Source organism: Sprattus sprattus (genome assembly GCF_963457725.1).
Source record: "Sprattus sprattus genome assembly, chromosome: 1".
Taxonomy (NCBI): domain Eukaryota; kingdom Metazoa; phylum Chordata; class Actinopteri; order Clupeiformes; family Clupeidae; genus Sprattus; species Sprattus sprattus.
This window is the reverse complement of record NC_137920.1, coordinates 68,868,758-68,890,754: the sequence shown is the minus strand read 5'-3', so window position 1 is coordinate 68,890,754 and position 21,997 is coordinate 68,868,758. Positions and strand designations below refer to the sequence as shown.

The following is a 21,997-nucleotide window of genomic DNA, read 5'->3' as shown; positions in this document are numbered from 1 at the left end:
GAATGAAGGGAGCTGAGCTCCCACTGCTAGGTGTTGCACTCTGGCTGTTCTCAGACAGAATGCTCGCTGGCATGATCACACAGCAGCCTAAATACTGTTTATTTATCAAATGTAGCGTGACAGTTGTGTGCAGAAAGGGTCAGTTTACCTGATCCACTTTTCAGCGCTGCTCTTATTTTTCATAAGAAAGCAATAGGCAGTCAGAAATCTGGCTGGTTTTGTCTTATTGGCTATAGTCTATCAGTTCTGGTAACTGATGTATAACTAGAATTGAGAGTTTTGTCATCCACTGCCTTTCAGAAAACATTCCTTAAACAAACCAGTGCAGTGCATAATGTGCTTTAGTATCAAGGTTGTATAAAGAGATTGCATTACTTGGCATTTCATGACTGTCTGGGGCACAACACAAGCACAGCACAGAGGCGCATGAGAGGCCCAGTGGACGTGGCCTGTCAGGGCTCGGAGGTGACACTGCGTGATGGTTCTGATGGAGAGGCTCTGGCCTTTGGTGGGGGGTCGGTTGCTGCGTGAGTAGGGGCCCTCTCCCCAGGTGACACTTGTCATGTTTCCTCCTGACAGGTGGACAGTGATGGGACGGCTGGCTGTTTGTGCTCTGGCGCTCCTACTTGGGGCGGCGCTGTGTCTGGCCGAGGGACGGAAGAGCACTGATACAGCAAAGAGAGCAGAGGATGCCTCCAAGGGACCGCAGCCCCCGGTAAGTTCTCGTTCTCTCTCTCTCTCTATTTCTCTCTCTCTCCCTCTCCCTCTCTCTCTCTCTCTCTCTCTCTCGCTCTCTCTCTCTCTCTCTCTGGCTCTCTCTCTCTCTCTCTCTGGCTCTCTCTTTCTCTCTCTCGCTCTCTCTTACCCACTCTTCAACGCGACAGGAAAACAGTTTATTCTGGCAGCACATCAGAACTGAATAAGCCTCTGAAATAGCATGCATGGTATCAAATACTGAAGTTATGAATGTTGCATATAAAACAGGGAGCCATTTAAGATACTTTTTTTTTCTTCTCTAAATCACTCTTCAAATTGTGATACCTTTCTCAATTCCATTAAGTGATGTGACTAAGGCCTCAAAGGAAGATTAATGGTGTGGTTATTGTAAGGGCTGTTACTGTGAGCTGAATATTCCGCTCATAAGTTACTGAGTAGAATCACCCATGTAGACAGACCATGAAAAATGCTAGCGTTCTTCACTCCTAGATTCCGCTCTTGTGATGTTTTGTTTTCTTCGACCACATTTGCATTACAATACGTTCTTGTTGTCTGCAAAGCCTTTGTAGATTTGTAGCCTCCCTTCTCTCTAAGCAAATGCTTTTGCGGATACCATCTGCAAATGCTTCCCCTCCCTCATTTAATAAGTGCTTTTATTCATTTTAACATTGCTTGGAAAAGAAGAGTGCCTGCTCTCTGCCTAGCTACGACAAATACGTAAACACCCTCTGTCTTTTGCAAGTATTTCATTATTTGTTGCACATATGAAAGCCCACCACCACTTCCAGTCCCCCTTTCTCGCCCCTTAATCAATTGTCCCATGGAGCTGCCAGTGAGGGGAACAGAAAACATTTCCCCCGCAGTTGTTTTCCCAATTCTTTGTGCAATTAAGCATAAACCCCTCTGGTCTGTTTTGAGTCTGTAGTGCCCATGGGGTGCTGGCTGCGAGTTGGCAGCGGGCAGGGGGAAAATGTCATTGCCTTCCAAAGCTGCTGGGTCCTCCGCAATCCCACAGTACTCACCAAACCCTGGTACACACCCCCATCCCCAGCCCCATCCCCACTCCCCCTCCATCACTCTCAGGGGACAGGAGAGACACAACATTGTGGCTGGTCTGGTGTTGGATCCCAACCCCTGTGGTGAATTGCAGTGAATAAGTATGGAGGTACCTCCAGGAGAGAATCATCCATGGCAGCTTTATGCTTCAGCAGGAACAAACAAACAAATGTGTCTCCCAAAAGCTGGAGCTCTGTATTTTAATGGAGGCAGCAAACCTCAAAGCTCTTCAAAGTCTTCTGAGGTGGCGGTCAAAACAGACAACCAAATAGATAAAGCCAGTGATAGAGAGAAAGAACTAGCTCAGTACCTCACGTGGACAGTGCCCAGAGAAAGAATGATCTTAACAAAGCTGATAGATTGATTTTCCATTCAAGACATTTAGCCTACCGTCCGCTCTGAAACTTCACTACAGAGCAGTACAATGCAATTTCAAAAGAGGTGATGTGTGCAAAGATCTTCCTAGATGATGTATTCATTTTGTCCACATTTAATTTCCTTTAGAACACTGTTTCAAGTCATAACAGTTCACAACAGTTCACACTCCCTTTTAGAACCACAGAGCACTTACATCTAAGTACCACATAGAGAGATGTTGCCAGAGTCATAATGGCAGGACAGATAAAAGAATGTCATCATAAAAACAGAGGTCACTCTGCTTCCTGTACTTTTAGGGATGTTTATTTTGACCTGAAGAGCTGCAAATGGTCTGCATTTCGCACACTCATTATGAATTTGAACAACACGGACCCATACTTTCAGGAGAGTGGCCCATCAAGGTCGAAATCTGTCATTTCAATTCAAAGCCATCACTAAGGGCTGTTAGAGCTTAAAATAGATACTCTTGCATGGATGATGCCGAGATAAGTTCAATAGTGTTTTTTATTAGAGCTCCATATAAGCAAATACCTATTTCACTTTCTTTTCTGAGATGAGGTCTTCACAGGCGTTATCCTAAGAAAAACACCTCCATCAAGGAGTCACCTCAACCCTCACAGCACAGAGTTCAGCTGTGTAAAGGTGTGTGCCTACATTCAATTCACCTTGCAGTGAAACTTTGCCTTTTGGATTATCATGGTAATTCGCTATAGGGAACAAACAACAAGAGGAAAAGAGCTAGAAATGGGAAAGCAGACGGTGTGTAGAGAGGAAGGTGTAGGAGAAACATTAGAATGTAAAAGGAAATGCATTTTTTTAAAGCACAAGGGATTCAGAGTGGATGAACATTGTGTGGCTGCTCATTTAAACACAAGCCTGCAGCGGCCTTAAGACGGAGGTCACTTGAACACTTCACCTGTTCTTTGTGATTTTCTAAGCAAATTGACCCAGGGAGGCAATATCATCAACATGTGCATGCACCAGGAGTAATTGAAATGGCGTCCAGTCCAGCTGATTGAATGGCCGAGGTCATAATAGCCCCTAGTGTGTGGGCATGATAAGACTAGTTTTGTTGCTATACACAGCGCTGATGTACCCACCATGATTTAACAGAGAATTTGTGAAGTTTGTGTAAAAAAAGACAAAAAATAATTTGGAACAAAGACATTGCTAACACTTAACTGAAACCCTAAAACTCTTAAAACTTAAAAACCGACCTAACCAGGCCATAACCATGTTGACATATCCTATCAATACCCATACATGTTTTTTTGAACACTTGAGAATGACTGTCATAACTACTTATGGCAGGATATAAACTATGCTATGTTGTATGCTATTCTATTCAAGAACATAATATATTTTATTCTATTCTACTAGTTATTATCTCAATAAGAGGTTTCTTGAATAAAGTATCAGACCCAACGGAAAGGCATTTACCTTCCTGACCACAGACATGCTCCACCAGGCGAACAGTTGGTTTGTGTCTAAGGCATAGATTTCATTCAAGAGCAGATTAACAGATTTGTTTCAGTCCATTAGAGGTTGACAATAAGTGTTTCACATCTCATCATCCCCATGGTAACAAATGAGCGTTCTTGTTAGACCATATGTAAAAGATGCAGTGTTACGTTCTAACATGAACACACACTTATTGGGCGCCATGACAAATGTTATTATAAATTTCAAAGATGGAAATGAAGGCATATAGAAAAATATAATAATAATTATAATAATATAATAATATAATTCACAAAACCGTGCGTTACCCGCTGTTTGGTTGTAATGCAAGAGCAAAAGATTCTTTGTGAAACTGCCTGGGTTGCATTCTGTAACATTGTGGCTCTAGTAGTATTTCTATTACAGAAATATCACCACATTAAAAGCTTTTTCTAGACTCTGCAGTCAAACTTCTTTGTCCTCCCCATCTCCAGGACCTCTGCCAGAGAGTAATTACAATTAATAGAAACACTTACGGGACAAATCATGCCTGTAAATATCACAGTTAGCATGTACGGAGCTGATCCAGCTAATGACACAAATTTAATGCTGAAGAAAAGTAATTTATCATGGATTGCCATAATTTGCTGCTTCAGATGTGCTACTTCCAGCGGCTCCCTTTTGAAGAAAAGTCACTTGAGGAGCCCAGTTTGTCTTTGTGTTCACTAAAAGGATTTCCTCAGGCCCCATTATTACAGATACATTTTTGTGCGAAGAAAAAAAAACAACTGTTTGTGTGGAATTGTGTCAGAAATCCATTTCTATGTAGGGTTGTTCTCGTCTCTGTGTCGAACGATCACAGTCTCACGAGACATTTTTTAATGTTTGAAAAAGTAATTTCACAGTGGTTCAATTTACTGAGAGATGTGAAGTAATTGAATTGTTGGGTCTGATTCCCTCATTGTGCATGTCATAGTGGCCTTTTAAATGTCATGCTGGTTAGAGTTGTCGATTGATTCACTTTGGATTGATTTTTACTCTGCGTGGCCTTGCACTGTTATTGGAATTAACAACAGCCTCTACAACAGAAAGAAGAAAAGAACGATTTTTTTGTCAATGTTAAGATTATTAAGAGAGATAATACCGAAACATTTTGCTGGCAACTAAGGATAAGGATGATATGATAGAAACTAGTTTGACAGATACCACTGGAATAGTATATTATTTTGAGGTAAAGCTGTAATGCAGATGAAACTGTCTTTTTACTAAGTGCAAAATGTGGAAGAAACAGAGGATTCTAGACAGGAAAAATATGAAAGCCATACCCCAGCAATTAAGATGGACAGATGGCAGGAGAATGGCGGATTCAACTTGGCCTGAGCAATGACTGTAATCACACAGAAGCCTCAATGTGATTTTAAAGCCCCTGAGGATGAAGCAGCTCTGTGAACTGACTGCCAAAGGCTACCGCACACATATGCTTTTCCACTGAACCACTTCAGTGGCCAAGTCCAACACAGAGACTGCTTCTACTTGTTATATCTAGACAATCAAAGATACCACTTGTAAACTTGGAGAGCCAGGAGGGCCATTAAAAACAGGCAGATCAAAAAGACTACTTGGTATGGCGAACGGTCTCCCGTGGACACCGTTGGTGCTGCTGTTCTTCCAGGTGGTTAGGGCCAGGGTGCGATTTGCCGGGGGGGATGGTGGGGATTTACCCCCCCTCTGGTTTTTTTTTGCTCACTGAATTAGCGAGTTCTGTCCAAAACAGTTGCGTTTCAGTTTCAAAGTTTCAGTTTCGGTTTCAGTATTTCAACGTGAATGAGAGGGAGCACAAGAACTTAGCGTCTAGCAGCGATTATCATATCATAGACATATATGATGCATGTATATGAAGAGAATTAGGCCTGTGTATTGCTTGTTTATTGTTTCATTTTCATTTAATTTATTGTTTATTGCTTGTTTATTTTTTCATGATATAAAAAAAAAAAAAAAAACATCCCCCCCGCTGGTTTTTGGACAAATCGCACCCTGGTTAGGGCTACAGTCAAAATGCAATGTTGTGCTTGAGTTTTCTGAAATGGTTTGGAGTGACAGGAGTTCATGGTTTGTGGAACTGTTACACAGTTTGAACTGTACATTGAAAAACAGAAACAATGTATTAGAAATAGAAAATATGTAATCTGGGTGTGTTGCATAGTCCATTTTCCAATGGTGTTTTCAGTAGCATCGTCGCAGAGAATAGACTAGGGTCTGATTGCCACAATCACCACAGTGTATTTGTCACATACTCTTTTTCAATCTATGTCCTATTGTATAAGACAAAGACTGCTGATACAATTCTATCGTGAAGATCTAAGGAATTTTGCTCTTTGAAAGTCGTTTTTTCCAAGAGCACCATCAAATAAAAATATGAACACTTAAAATCCATTTCTTTTCTGATACATATAAAACATTACGTTTAATCAGTTGTATGTGTTCAGCTTGCAATAATTCCTGCATTTTTTCCATTAGGATGATCTGATGAGTTGACATTTCTTGCACTTAGAGTGAGCTGAGATTCACTGTTTGCATTATACCTCGTTACAGGTGAAAATTAAACTCAAACACAGTCCAGGTTTTTATATCTGTCTCCTCTGTTTCATTCCCAGCAGAAGAGAAAGGCTGATGGAGAGGGCCCTGAGTGTGAGTACATCTTCTGCTTTCCTCCAAGCTTTGATATGAAAAGTTACCGTGCTGATTTAATTCTACTCTTAGATTTGTCCCACTCCCTAGCAATGACTTTCCTTTCATTTATTGAATGAAATAGAAACTAGTGTTGAATGCATAAAGTACTGTGTTCTAAAGAGGTTTGAGTCTTGGTTCGCCCCTGACCGGACTCTATTTGTAACTCTACAATTGTGTTACGTAAGCTCCCTTGCGTTTGTGTTGCATCTTCAGCCCAAGGTTGTTTTCTAGCTCTCACCTCTCATATTGTGCTTAAAGCACTTTCCTGATGTGGTGAAATTATTGTTTTTCACCATTTACTGCTTGGAAGCCATCAACAGAAAGACATGAAAATGATTCAGTTGACACATGGATGTGTGGGCGTGTGTTGTACATTACACAAGCTAAGAGAGCGCTGTTTTATCATTTGCAGTATCTTTGCCCTGTCATTGGAATCATTTGGGCCAGTCAGCTATGCTGGAATTTCAGGATGTTCAAAGTTTTGAAGAGAAGATCACTGACTTGTCTTCACAGTCACGTCTCCATGGTGTTGAAATATTGCACTTCCTCTGCTTGGTCCTTCACATGTATTTCAATCTATGCCAGTTTGTTAGGGGAGCATTTTAAAAAAAAAAAAATGTTTTATTGATACATCGTTTTTTTTTGCACGCACAATTATCAAAGAAATCCTCCACACAAACATGGTCTCATATAATTTCCTTCAGAGAAGAGAAATTCACCCACGTCAAAGCATTTAGTCCTCAGTTTAAAAAACAAAATTCATATATCTGTGTCAGGTGGGCCAAGAGCATTTTAGATGGGAATGGCAGAACAACACAGGTAAGTTTGAATATTTGCTCAAATTTGAATGATTTCTCTCAAGGGACTAATTATTCACTGAATTTTTGCTCCCTCCTGCAGTTGTGTCGCCTATTATTTTTTCTTTATTTTTGGCTTTTACATGGGACTTGTAGCAATTCTTTGTGTTTGTCAGTATCATCTTACAGCCTACAGATGCCTCTGTCTCTCTCTCTCTCTCTCTCTCTCTCTCTCTCTGCTGATATGAGAGGGATTGTATTGTAGTGTGTTACTGCCTCACTTCCAGATGCCAGCATTAATCAAAATGCCCCAGTTTTCACTTGAGAGACACAGTGCTACCTGCTGAAGCCACCGCGTTGCAAGCGTGGCACGGCACCACTCAACCGGCTCAGACAGAAGTCATAAATAAATGATACTTCACGGGCGGCACACCACATGTAGTTGCAAAGGTCACATGGCCGATAAATAAGTGATCAGCTCAGAAATGTAGCGAAGAATAAAATGTTGTGTTCGTTCTCACCAAAAAATACACAATTGAATAGATTTGATTATCTTCTGAAAAGAGACTACTAATATGGCCTTGAGTGCTTAATTTATGAGCCCACACGGAGCCTTAATCAGGGTTCGTTACCGTCTCAAATTAAACAATGAGCAGAGGCAGACCCAGTTAACCAGGCCCGTGGTTCATTTAGGCAGTAATTGGGTGGGAATTAGACGGGGTAACACAGACAAAGAACCCTTTAACCAGCACTAAGTGGCGGGAACAGCATCAGCACCAGGGAGACGATGAGAAGGAGCTGACTGACGAAGACTAGAATGGGAGAATCTCAGTGGAGAGAAAACAAAGGGTGGTGTTGGATAGTGCAGGAACAGAATGGGAAAGCTCTCCTTGGGTTGTGGAATAAATATGAACATGTAATAATGACTAACAGTATAACAACAACTCCACTGAGGACAGAGCCCAGGATAAATTATCTATTTGAGTATCCATGTACAATGACATTCACGTGAAAAGCCACACACCTCTGCCCTCCTCAGCTTTGATGAGAAGTGTGAACAGCTCTTTATAGGGTTGATTAGAGCTTGTATGATACTGGTCTCTTACTCATCCAAGCATATTCTTATGCGTACCATACAGAAAGCCAAACCGAGCTCTACTAACAGTGGGCTGGCCCTTAGAATCAAACAGTGAACAGTGGATATTAACTTGCATTGCTGAAACGGTGGACTGTCAGAGGTTTCTGTCAGTAGTCAGCAGAGGAAGTGTTGTTAACAGGTGCGAATGACATGCGTCATCATTTTGAACAAGTAGGATTCCTCACCTCATTTGCAAGCACTTCAGAGTGTGTGGCAGTTTTTTTTCTTCTCCAAATACTCGGTTGGCCCTGTTTCATAATCCTTCCCAGTTTGCAAACACGGCACCTTAGACAGTTCTCATATCAGAGTCTTTCTTAGCAAGATTACAGGAAAGAGTCCATCAAAATGTGCGAAGACAAAACATATTTAGGTGTACAATACTACTGTTAATTTTGAAAGTGAAATTAATACAAAACTAAAGACAACAAGGCAATCTAGAGGAAAATGTAAAAATAAAACAATACAGCAAATGAATGGGTTTTCTGGTCTGTACATTTCAGAAAATATAAAACAGGCGTTACTCACGGCAGTGCCCTGGAGCTTGTGCAAAATGGGTCTGTGTGAGATGAACCAAGCATATGTCCCCACTGAGCTGTCTTTTTGGCTTTTTAATCCTCAGGTAGACTGTTGGCACCAGCCTTGGATTACCTCCAGGTTTAGAAACCACCAGGAGCATGAATCTTAAAACACTGTAACCAACATGTAAAGCAGTGACTGAACATGAACGCAGCAATAACTTCATACATTAATGCAACAAAAACATGGGCCCAGAAATATCCAAATGATCCCTATCAGTACTATTTGTAATTCCGCTGGTGTGTCGACCAGAGCAATATCCTTGTATGTGAGGAAAACAAGAGTGTGTCCTGCAGTGCATGATGGGAAATCAGCATGTCGTTATAAACTTGGCAAGATCGGCTATTTATTCGGACATGCCGCTTTAGATAAAAGAGAAGTCATTCAGAGTAATTAAGAACTACAATGGAACTGGTTGTAAGTCGCTCTTGGATGATAGGGTGGTGATGTCTGCTGACACTGTATTTAATTAAGATGTACAACATTAAAGAGTGTCCCAGCTTAACACCCGTAAAAGATATGGAAAATGTCAGTGAGCCACAGCTGTCTTCAGACGTGAGCTCCCATGTCACAGAAAATTGCACACTGGGGCAGATGCCCTCAAATTAATGAGAGTCATTGACAGTAGTTCTGTGCATCATAAACCTCTGTCGGGAGGTTTCCGATCTCACAACGGAAATACTGTACATGAACGTCTGTGTTATCAAAGGATTTCTGGTTTCCAGGCTTTGATTTGCACTCAGGAGTATGCAGGGTTAGAGACCAAAGTCATAGCAGAAGGAAGTTGTGCCAAAACTTAAGCCCCATATTGAGCGTGCTCAGAGATGCAGTTGAAGGACTTAAAGAGGGCACATCATATTCTCCAGGGACTTCGGGAACCTTACACACACACAATGAATAGCACTTGCCTCAGACTGAGTGAGGTGCAGAGGTCTCTGGAGCTAGGGGAATCAACTCTCAGCTGCATAAAAGCATGAAAAATATGAAACAAACTCCATTACACGACACAGCACTTCCAATATATATCTTAAAAACTTCACTGTACACACTACATGCGGCAAAAGTTATCATAGAACCAAGTCTTTCACTAAAATATGTGCAGTATTCACTTTCCACCACAATTATTGGTTACATTCATATAGCAGGTTTTATCAGTAAGACTACCTGCTTATCTGTAGTACAGCTAAGCAGGTAGTCAGCACTACAATTCACTTATAGTGGCAAGACTTTATGAAACGGCTGTAAAGCCATCTTGTACCATTAAGTATGTGGCAGCTTTACATGTCATAATACACAGGACATTTAGTCAATTTGCTCATAACAGATGCAACAGAACAGTGATCACTTTCCCTTTTACTATTGCTAAGTGTGTCATTCTAAATTCAGTGGTCACTTTTTCTACTTATATTTGCTAAGTGTGGCTCACTTAATTCACAAGTAATGGACATAAACAAGAATGGGCAGGTGACATATGAATCCCTGACTCAAATATTGTTATGCCAAGGTATAACAATATGTCAACTAAATAATGCTTGCAATGCTTACAGATAGAAATGAGCTTGTTAACATTGTATTATTGACCTCAAGAATGGATATTTATTTGTTTTTGTGGACTACTTCCGTTATTCTGTTGATGTTAGGGAGAATAACCCTGTATTGCCTTTCATGCTACGATCCAGAAAGTACACTCTTGACAGGCGTGTATTGCCCTCCAGATTCACTCTCTATCTACATCAAGAGCTTTTATTGCCTGGCATCAGCCGGGCCCGGGTTTATGAGGTGAAAAAATAAACGATAGAGCTGAATTCATATGATGTGTTCCTTTCTCTCGCCAGCCGGAGTTTGAAAGTAAGTTACAGAGATGGGAATCTCATCTGGTGAGATCTTCTGCGGGACTCTGTCACTCTATAAAGGACAAAGTGTTATTTGCATATCTCCGGGGAAAGTGGAAATATTCATCAGATGCTGTCAGGTCAGGTTACATGTGTCAGTAAACACTAGGAAAGATTCCTGCATATGCCATATGTGTCAGACGGACACGGAATTGAGGGTATGAGGGTTTGTTTTTCTGATAGATTTTGGGTCCTAATTTCATTGACTGGCAACAAGCAACAAGAAAAGTCTGTTGCACATGAACTAAAGCTATTGTGTGGCATGTAGGAGCAATGCACGGACCCACCCGCGTTAATGCTTAGTATTTTCCTCCTGGTATTGAATTAGCCAATCTTTTTGCCAAGTTATTAAATAAGCTTTAGTTTTAGCTCGTATGTTGTTGCTCGTTGCAAGTCCCCGTCAATGAAATGAGGGTCATGTATCTTCTTGAAGGATATTGAACATAGCTATGAGTTATTTTAGAGATCCGTCATACACAATCAAAACAGTTGTGCATCCAGTGTGAATTTAGGGATCTTACCAGCATGTTGGTGTCTGTTAAATAGTCCAAAGTATCCTAGGTATCTTCGTTTTATTTTTTTTGTGTATGGTGGTGCAAATCAACTGTTATATTTCAAGCATAGCATTTTGGCTCTTGAGCCAGAATGCTATGGTTGAAATATAACAGAATAGATAGCTGACCTCCTGCTTGCTAGTGTTCTGGCAGAGGGCCCGGATTGGGGTGAGCAGGGGTTTAGCTGTACATGACTACCGTGCCTTGCTTTTATTATTAATTAGTGCTCTTCATTGATTATTCAGAATGAAATATTGGTTGCTGTGTGCTTTCCAGAGAGAGAATGACCAAGTGGAGCTGGTTTCAGCAGTATTGTTACTGTGCATGGAAGCAGTCATTTTCAGACATTATCAACATGTATAGCCTATCCGTATCTTGACACCCAGCTACTGACAGCATGCTTAGTCATGACACTTAAATCATGTGAGTGAAAAATACCCCAGTCTCCTTGATGGCAGGTACATGGTAGCAAAAAAACAAGCACAACCAAAATGCACGTTGTTCATTTTTTTGGTATGAATCTTATACTGATCTGATATTATTTGGCGGGTAAAAGGCTGTATTAATACATCCCTATTTGTATGTACATGTGTATGTACTGTATATGTTGTCCTCCTTAAAGGCTGTATATATTCCAAAAATAGGGATGTCTGCAGAATATCCGCCCTCCTCCACTCTAGAGTAGTTCTCTGTATGAAATACAGCTCAGCTTTACGGCGCTTTTAATGTGGTATTTGCATTTTCAGCATCATTTTTACATTTGACAGGCAATTACTAGTCGCACTTCTTCTGGCATCCTGAACAGAATGGCCCTGCCAAGATTCTAGCTTTGAAGGTAGTCTTTTAAAATCCAATCTACAATTTGTTCGTTCACGAGGCACTTTAAAACTGCCCACTTTCTTTGTGGTCATGATGGGCCGTATGCATGGGAACACAAACAGATATTTTGATGAATGCGTTCAACAAAATGTTTCCGTTTAGGAACTGCAGCAGGCTCATGAATAGTTGTTATACTACACTCTATTTCTTGAAAACTATTGTTTATATCGATCGTGGTTTCTCTCTTTAGGATCTAGAGATGAAACAAAACTGCATACTAGACCAAATTGGTTTTGTGAAAGACAACTTATGCGGTATGTGTGGTGCATGCTTATGCCTGTAAAAGGCACGCCTGCTTTTTGTCATATTCTGCCACTTTAGAAAAAAAAATTGCACAGACGCGCAATGTGCGCCTACGCCCAGTTTCCTCTTTAGTGGACTCTTCATTTTGCACCATTCCTGAACTGAGGTGTGTGTGGGCTGAGCCGTCTAAAAGACGAGAACTGTGTGGCCAATCTGTGTCTTCGGTGGTCAAAGGTTTTATAGATGTTACAGAGAGATTTTCTGCCCACTCCCTCAGTTAAGCACTCTATCCCAGCCTTTCCTCCCACTCAGATGCTTTGTCACTGAACCAATCCTCCGCATCTTTAAACCTCACTAGTCAGAAGATATTTCTCTGTCTTTGGCTTCTACTTTTCATACACTCAAACAATAACAGGGCTCTTTTGATAATTTATTCCTCATATTTTTATTCAACCATATGATTAGGGCTAAAACAGTGGCTTTTTTCTAGCTTATTTGCACTTTAAACAGTTCTGTTGAGGACATCTATTCCCAGGGCTGCCATCTTTCGTCAGACAGGGTAGCGCACTGTCGAGGATGATAAAGAAATAACTCCATTCGACACAACAGGCTGCCTTCAGATAGTTCCCTTAAGGTTAGGCCAATCTTCCCTGCTTCAATTGCCCAAGCCATCACTCCCATGCCACAGTACTGGAGTCATAAAAATGTATTTCATGACTAAACTTAATGTGCATTATCAGAGCTTTCTTATCTGTAGATGTTCCCCCTCTGACAGTCTTCAGCTGCAATGAACAGTGCCCCATTTTAAGACAATGGAGCACAATTAGGGACAAAGCAGATGATTGTTTTTATTGAGGTTGCTGACTGGAGGCTGCTTGTCTGAAGTGTAAGGGGAAAAGGGAGGCGAGGGGTTGGATTCACCTGGCATTAAGTCTTTGGAGAGTACCTGGACTGCTCTGTCTTTAAATTAGTTTCATATTCAAACACAAATGGGGCAAACTGCATGTGTAATGGTGGGCAGGACGGCAGGTGTGGGACCGACACTGGACGCTAGAGACAGGCTCCCCACCCTTTCTGCATCACTTAACAATTCAGTAGAGTAAGTGGGTCGAGGAATGAATTCCGGGTGTCTGTCCCTGAATAAGGGCAGTCACTGGAAGCAAGGTTTTGCATATATATACAGCCATCCATATCTGCCTCCTTTCTTTTTGCCTCCTTGCTTTTAAAGTGCAAACATTTTCTTGATTAAGAAGGTTTTGGGGGAAGGAATAGCAGTGAAAATGAAAGGACCAAACCCTTTTGCAATAGCTTTTTACAGGGAATTTCCTTCATCTGATTATTTCATTTATAATCATGTGTATTTGGTATTTTCATGGCTTTTGTACACACACTTTTTGACTTTGGTTTTCCTTGGTGAATGCACATTTCATTTTTGTATTGTTTTAAACACAGTGTGAAGTCAGTCAGAACTGCACACTCAGAGAATTTGAAATCAGCTACAAATAGCGTAGTTATGATGCACTTTATTTGAATACAGCACCACCCCCTCAGTCTGGCTGTGCTTTTTGATGTCATATTTGGCACTCGTTTTTTTTGGGATGTCTATCTTAATGCTCATGCGGGAGGATGACACTGTTTGAGGAAAAAAAGCAAAAAAGAAAACAAAAACAACTCCTCAAGCACAGCTTTCCCTCTCATCTGGAAATCTCATCCAGAGACATCCTCGAGGAAACATGCATTTCTACTGAACTGAAAGAGATGTGGGGGAAGGGATTGGTGAGACTTGAAAAGGTAATGTCTCTGTTTAAACATAATGTTTTAAGGACAGACGAGCGATGGCTGTCAAGTGTTTACTGGCCACAGCACAGCTCCCTCACTTTAATAGCTGTTTATGCTTGTGACAGTGATAGCAGCACATGCACTTATAAACAAGCTATAGCTACTGTTTGCAGGACCAGCCCCTCTTGGTCATTTCCTTTGGCTGCGGAGAGCACCTGATTTATGCACTGCTTAGCTTGGTAACAATAAAAGCGGATTTAGTATAACATCAAATATTAATGGCAGCGTCTTTGAATATTTTAAGACCGGAGTTATCTCTGTTGCAGTAGCTTCATCCCCTTCCATGCGTGGAGATGCACAAGCAAAGCATGAGAGGAATATTCCGTGGGAGGTGTGGTGGTTGTTATTGTATGTGTGTGTGTGTGTGTGTGTGTGTGTGTGTGTGTGTGTGTGTGTGTGTGTGTGTGTGGGTGTGGGTGTGTGTGTGTTGGTGTATTCATGTGTAGGTGTATTTGTGTGTGTGTAGATACGAAATAATCGATGAAATATACATTAACATCTTAAAATATGCCTCACTGGGATGAAATGGTCCGAATGAGTGAAGAATTGCAACTTGAGGGGGAGGGAAGAAAGACGAAGCATTTGGGATCATGTGATCCTCAGACTCCTGCATATTTCAATGCTTCTTTGTCCTCAATGTTCATTTGGCCGTTTCATTTGGTACTTACCGCAGCTATGCCGGGGTAAATGTCTTTTTGCCATATTGGTTTTGATGGGGTCTGCCCCATTTACTGCAACACACAGTGTACGGCACACATCACGCCTATATCATTTCAGTCATATCTTCCAATTTAATGTCTTCTTCCTTTATATCAATCTCCATTTTAGTATCTGTAGATGTGTTTTCAGTCATGATGCACCTTAATGGCTGCAAAAAATGGTTGCTTTTCAATTTACTTCATCAGAACGTATTGCATGCCTCGAGGTTGAATCTAAGACGGAGAGATTTCCCATTGAGATTCCTCTTTCTAAACAGGAACATGTGGGAAACTCAGCTTTTCTGTTCTGAAATAAAGGACATCATGGCCTTTGATGATCTCTAATATCACGGAAGATATAATGTTGCTTTATAGTAATAATATTTTATGGAATTTACGCCTGGCTCTGAGGGTGAAAATGATGGCTTCCTGCCGCCTGCTTCAACCATTTGCCTTACTACATTGATGAATATCCCCAACGTAATGGCATTCATGTATAATTCATATTATATATCAATATTATTTAGTCAGGAGCATATGAGATATGTTGAGCTATCTGGACATGCTATCTCGCATGATTCACGCACATCATTTTTTCTCTGAAGTATTAATATTTTAAAGATGTGTCCAGACACAGGGATTCAGGGAGATGATGGCATTGCATTTGTCATCTGCATGCATTTGTGTGGAGGTGGTAGTTTCCTGTCTCTATGATTATCTTCTGCAGCCAAGTACAAGACATGGGCATTTTGCAGATATCTCACTGTCACTCTACCCCCACTGATGTGTGGCATTAGATACTGTCTGCACAGATCTTAACAGACGTGTGCGGTAGCTTTGTTGTGAGCCCACCCAGTGGTTGGGTGTGGCATTCCGCATGTAGCATCACAGCCTCATGCTGTTTCTGCTACGTGTGCTTGGTCAGCCTTGTGTGAAGTTTAATGTCCCCGTCGAGTTCACAGTAAGTTCAGACAGCAAAAGGGTCAGATGTGGTCACGTGATGGAAACAACTACTGCTTCAGCGTTGCATTTTTTTCTAGGTCTTTCCTATACAGTGTGTGTATAGAGTTTGTAAGAATGCGCTCTCTCAGGAGCATTTGCATCTCCACAAATACAAAACTGTCATGCAAATATTAAGTAGCATTACAAAGGCTGTCAATGTTGCTCCATACTTAGATATGAGATCGGACATTTGTAAGAATATTTGCTTTGCTAATGTGTCAGGAAAAAAAGACTATAAGATTGCTAAAAGTGCAAAAAATAAGAAAAGGTGTTGATTGTTGGAATTTGCTGTTTTGTTCACCACATGACTTAAGACTTTGCAAACTCCAGGTGTAACGTGATGTAAAATGTGCCTAGAGACAAAAGTTTGCAGTAGTTCAGAAAAACGACACCTGGTGTTATTTCTGATGCCACCAAAGCTTCTGTTATGCAAAGCACTCTGCTTAGCTTACTTTCCACACAATAGAGTCAGAAGTGAAGTTTGTCACTTAGCAGTCAGCTGGATTTGGTCTGTGCTGTGTGATTAGAAATGTCTTTAGAACAAGTGCATTCACTGGAGGTTGACAGCTAAGCTTTCACATGATTTGACTAAAAAGAGGTATTTCTATTAGACTATTTATTGAATTATAAAATAGACGTAAAAAGGTACAAAGTGGAGTAAACACAAACAAACACAAATACACAGAATGTGAATATTTCAGATCCTGAAACGGGAATTTGGTGATAGCAGGGTGTCGTGAGCCTGAAAAGAGAGTTGAACACTTTGTTGAATTTTAAGTGAGCACAACTGCTGCAACTTCAGGGTCTCAGACAAGCATGTAGGCGGTCAAAGGAAAACTTTCAAACAGTGTTTGAAACCCCGTTGAGTGAGAGCAAGGCTGGATTTATGTGCCAAAGTTTTCCTTCTTTTGGGTTTGAAAGATTTCCCTCCGGAAACAAGCATAGTGGACACAGAATTACTAAGAGTTTTTCCCTTACCTTGAGACAATGGAACCCCATGTAGGTGACCACAGAGAAAAACACTCCCCTGGTAAGCATACATAAATAGGATTGAGGGAAGAAGAAAGGGAATGTTCTTATGCAGTCAAATAGTGAAGGAATATATGCCATAGTGACCTGATATAAACAAATAGTCTTAACGATGCTACCTGGGAGGTCAGTTGAAGTGACAGATGCCATTTACAGATAAGGTAGATACTGTCATGTTCACAAATCAAGCACTAAGAAGAATGTGGACGTTGGGGATTGTTGTTTTTTTCGTTATTCCAACTCTTTTTGCCATAATTGTGAATATGTAGTGATTCTTGAGCCTAATGTCATCTTTTGTACTAAATTGAGAGGCTGTTTTGAAGCGTGTGTCTTCATAAACACAGAGGCAGATGATTACATGGCCTGACTGAGTAGAGAACGGATGGAAGGAGCAGAGCGCATCAGTACAGCTGATTGGCACAAATGGGTCTGATTCTGGTCGAAATGAAAATGATGGAGCACTTAGGTGCAACAGGCCAACTAATGATAAATACCTGGATTCAATCTGTGCTGGGCAGAGGGGACTGTTTGACGCATATTACCCAAAAGGCCATAAAGGCCAATCTGCTTTTAGCTTTGCAGAAAAAAAAAATCTATCTTCTTCACTGGACAGCAGTTGAGTCATACATATGGTGAGGACAATTTGTCGAAATATTTAAGTTTTTATATTTCTTATTATTTTATACACCAGATCGACATGAATATGTTTACATATATATTTTTTTCTAAAACAGATGTTATTCAAACTAGGTCTCTTGTATGGTATGCACTTCCTGCAGTTCATCCTCATAATGACATTATCTATCTGTGTAAAACCTGTTTGGCTTCACTGGAGCATTGGAGAATGGTGCGATTTCTTTTTTGGTAATCAGTTGGAGTTCTGTTAATATTTGTTTTCCACCCCCTTCCTGCTTACACAGCAGTTTGAATAGTGTGCTTAATATCAGGTGTGCAACTCATCATATCTGAAGACAGGAGGCTAGAGGAATGTAAACACTGGGATCGGTTTCATTTTCTCCTGGTCCTCTCTGGCATTGTACATTATCAAAAGCCTCTGTGAGGAATGGCTGCTATTTCAGTGAGAGAATATGTGTGTGTGTACGCGTGCAGGTGTGTCAGTATGTGTGTGTATGTGTGTGAGAGAGAGAAAAAGAGAGAGAGAGAGAGAGAGAGAGAGAGAGAGTGAGGGTGAGAGAGACAATGGGGGGGGGAGAAAAAGCGAAAGAGAGATCATCCAAAGTGATGCCTCCACCCCCACCTGCAGTGCATCTGCCTTCCTCACTGCAGTGCTGCGGTCAGACGTTTACTCATCCTGCTCACCGTAACGAGATGGCGACTGAGGCACTCTCCCAGATCCCTCTCCTGCTGGGAACGAGCCTTTGCTTAATGTGACTAATAGTGGGAGTATGAGTCAGACATAATAGAGAATATGGAGCAGATGCTTGTGTGGTGGTAGCAGAGGAACACAGAGTTCTTACTGTCTGAATTCTCAAATATACTGTTGAGTACACAGAATTGCTGTGCTATTAAATAACGGCCTCTCTCGAGACTGACTACAAAGTTCGCTTAAAAAACATAGGCAGACAACCCGTTAGAGAGACCCGTTTGGGTTGAGGTGTGTGTGTGTGTGTGTGTGTGTGTGTGTGTGTGTGTGTGAGTGTGATGTCAGTCTGCCCGTTAGAGAGACCCGTTTGGGTTGAGGTGTGTGTGTGTGTGTATGTGTGTGTGTGTGTGTGTGTGTGTGAGTGAGTGTGATGTCAGTCGGCCCGTTAGAGAGACCCGTTTGGGTTGAGGTGTGTGTGTGTGTGTGTGTGTGTGTGTGTGTGTGAGTGTGATGTCAGTCGGCTCCCCGGTGCATGCCTGTCACGCTCACTGCTTTGTGTCACGCTGGTGTTGTAGAGCAGATGCATTCTGCCCGCAGCCCAGATGTCTGCCGTGGTGACTGAGTCTTGAGGTCAGACCGTACCGGTAACACCGGGCGATATATTTCAGCGCACGGAAAGTGACAGCGCTCGATAGCCAGAAAATGAAGAGAGGGGGGTGGGGACAGCGACAGATGCCAGCGCTGGAGAATTCTCAGGGTGGGCATGGAGGCCCGTGTTCTCCCCAAGTGAAGGTCAGGGATCTCTGCGCTCCTGTTGGATGGGGGGAAGGGGGGAGCAGTGGCCGGGGAGGGAGTGGGGAGTGGTAGGGGGCTACCCCGTTGGGACCAGCAGGAGGCTGATAACATCTGCTTTTATCACCAGTTGTATGGTTGACTGCAGCTCATTGTGCGAGGGCAGGCTGCCCATCCATCTCCATTCTCCTCAGTACAAGAAGATATGGATCACGGACAAGACTATCAGGGGGAAATGTCATGGTGATCTGCTTGCTTTACACAAGTGTTGTTCTTTCAGGATCCAGTTTCTTAATGAATAATTTGGCAATTTGTGTATGTACTGTACATGTGCATCTATCTAAGGCATACTACTTAAAATTAAGCAATCATCATCAAATAGCACTGGTTATATTACCTGTGATCAATCTGGATGTAAATCATGTAATATCATTAGCCACTGCAGCAAAATTATAGGGCATTAATCTACCACCACATGTCATGTCACTTCAGGGGTTCTTTCAAACAATGCAAACGATACCCCTTGTAAGTCATTTTAAGTAACATATTGCTTGTAGAAAGATGATACAATTAAAAACATACATACATACTTTCCTAATTTTCAAACCTTTACAATCATACCCTTTACTTATTTTTTCTTACACCGTACTTCACAATTACTTATCCTGTTACATTGCCTTTAAATAAAGTAGACGACGTTACCACGATGTTCCTTGACATGAATCTTAACTAACCTATAATTACATTTAGAATTACAATGAATTAAAAATCATAGTTATATATTATTTATTTTTTAAATTATTGTAAATTATGCACTAATAACCACTTAACTCTAAAATCATAGTCTTCATTTAATCTTTACTGATTTTTTTCTTACACCTTACCTAACAGGTACCTACCCTGCAATTAGCAGGCTGTAATTTAAAGTGTTACTCATTACACATTGGAACGAGATATGCTTACATTAGAGGGCACTGAGCATATTCAATTCTGATGAAACCACAACCTGTGGTAACAATCAACATTAAAGTGATACCTCATTTTCCAAAGACTGCTACCGATCATATTGTTGTCAATAAATGTGACTGCCTATTTATTGAGTATTGTACAACTTAAAGCTGTGGTGGAACACTCCAACAAAGAAATGCAGATGAGTAAAAGTAGGAAGCTGCAACATTGTTTCAATTATCTGTTTATAAATTGGTCATTTCTGAGGGATGTAGTTATTTATGGTGACGTAGTTCCACCAGACAGATATTCTTTTCAGAGAAATTGCTTTTTTTGATTATACATATTGATAGTTGTCAGGATAAGTGGTAATACCTTCATCATGTAAATCTAATGGTGGAAGCACTGGTGTGAGCCATTCCTATTGATGATTCACACCAGTGCAAAACTGCTACTGGCAGCTTTTGATTTAGAATACAACTGGTATTTAGCACATACAAAAGTAGAAAAGAGCCGGTCCCAACTTTTTTTGTGGTTTCGCGTCATTCCATGTGCATTTAGGTGAGATTAGATGAAGTTACTATGAAAGGCAGTGTTTAGAGGCTGTTTGTGGTGAATTATCAACCATAATGTATCATCTTTGAAGTTCTAAGGCAGGGATATGGACACAGTCCATTACACACTGCCCTTGAAGCAACAGAGTGCCCAGAGATAAGCACAATAAATAATATTACAGGATTAATTTATTTTCAAATCACTTTGTAAACCATGTATATTACAGTATATAGCATATATCATTTCATATACTGTATCATACATGTCTACATGTGTCTGTGTGTTTATCATTTATTTTAGGTGAGCTTGAAGGGGAAGGTTAGAGGGGCAGGTTAGAGGGGAAGATTATTGACACAGTGCATGTATTAGCAACATTCAAATTTGGAATATCCACTTTGTTGGGCACTATGTACATCAGGACACCGACAGATTATCAAGCAATTATTCATGGGTGTAAATTATCGTAAACACTTAGATAAGGTACTGTGGTAAAAAGGTAACACACATTGTAGACTCCTACCACAACATTCTGTTACATAAAAAAAACGAAGTTGTTATGTCTGCTACTTCAAGATTGAAGTCAACCTTGAATTTTGACATGTTGATGATGGCTAGCCAGCACTCGAAAGCAATTTCATCCACCGTTGAGATCATTCACATGCAGGATATCACATCTATTAGTGGTGCCTTGATACATGCATCAAGGAACCTCAGCATAAATCAAACAAAACCTGAGGTTTTAATAGGAAACAGAACAGTACAATAAATAACACAAGTCAAGCGTTTGCAGTCACTAATGACCTTTAGATTAGCTATTATGTGGAGTAAAAGTGGTAGGTGTCACTTAATTATTCCCCACACTAGGCATTGTAAAATGCATGGGGAGGGTGGGGGGTCATCACAATAGTAAGAGAAGTTATGAGATGTATCTGTCAGAGCGAGCCTAAAATATGTGTGTCTGTGCGCTGCAGTGATAAATGTTTTTGCACCACAGGGAAAGGACTTGGGAAAGCATTCAAGGTTATTCTAAGATCCATCCATTTTACATGTCTAATCTTTTAATCTGAATTTTAAGGTAGGTGTGAAATTGATTTACTATCACGTTCTTTTGGAATAATAAAAGGTTTAATATTGGAATGTCTCTCGGTTTCCTCATTTGGAAACAGATGGTCATGGAATGTGAGGGCTCTCATTTTCTGCAACTGGCCGTTGCATTCAATTTCCAGAAATGAACTACAGAAAGGTCCGCGGGGTGGATTTTAGAAGCGTAATACTGGAACACCGCGCCCTTTGATTCACTAACTTTTTCATTCATGTCTGTCATTCTAATATAGATATGAGCACAGTGAATGGGAATGTGTGTGTGTGTGTGTGTCAGGCTCTCAGCAATAAGGAGGTCTGTGTCTGGTG

At 41.0% G+C, this 21,997-nt stretch overlaps 1 protein-coding gene across 1 annotated transcript in view; it reads left to right on the top strand.

The window, feature by feature from the left end:
- Positions 1-589: 589 nt before the first annotated feature.
- Positions 590-21,997, top strand: part of fstl4 (follistatin-like 4) — a gene marked incomplete at both ends in the record, with an annotated part of 99,882 nt that continues 78,474 nt past the window's right edge. Inside the window, 2 exons of the mRNA XM_080855194.1 lie at positions 590-715; positions 6,246-6,279. Of these exons, the coding sequence (XP_080711320.1) occupies positions 590-715; positions 6,246-6,279 (160 nt within the window). The remainder of the gene's footprint in view (positions 716-6,245; positions 6,280-21,997) is intronic.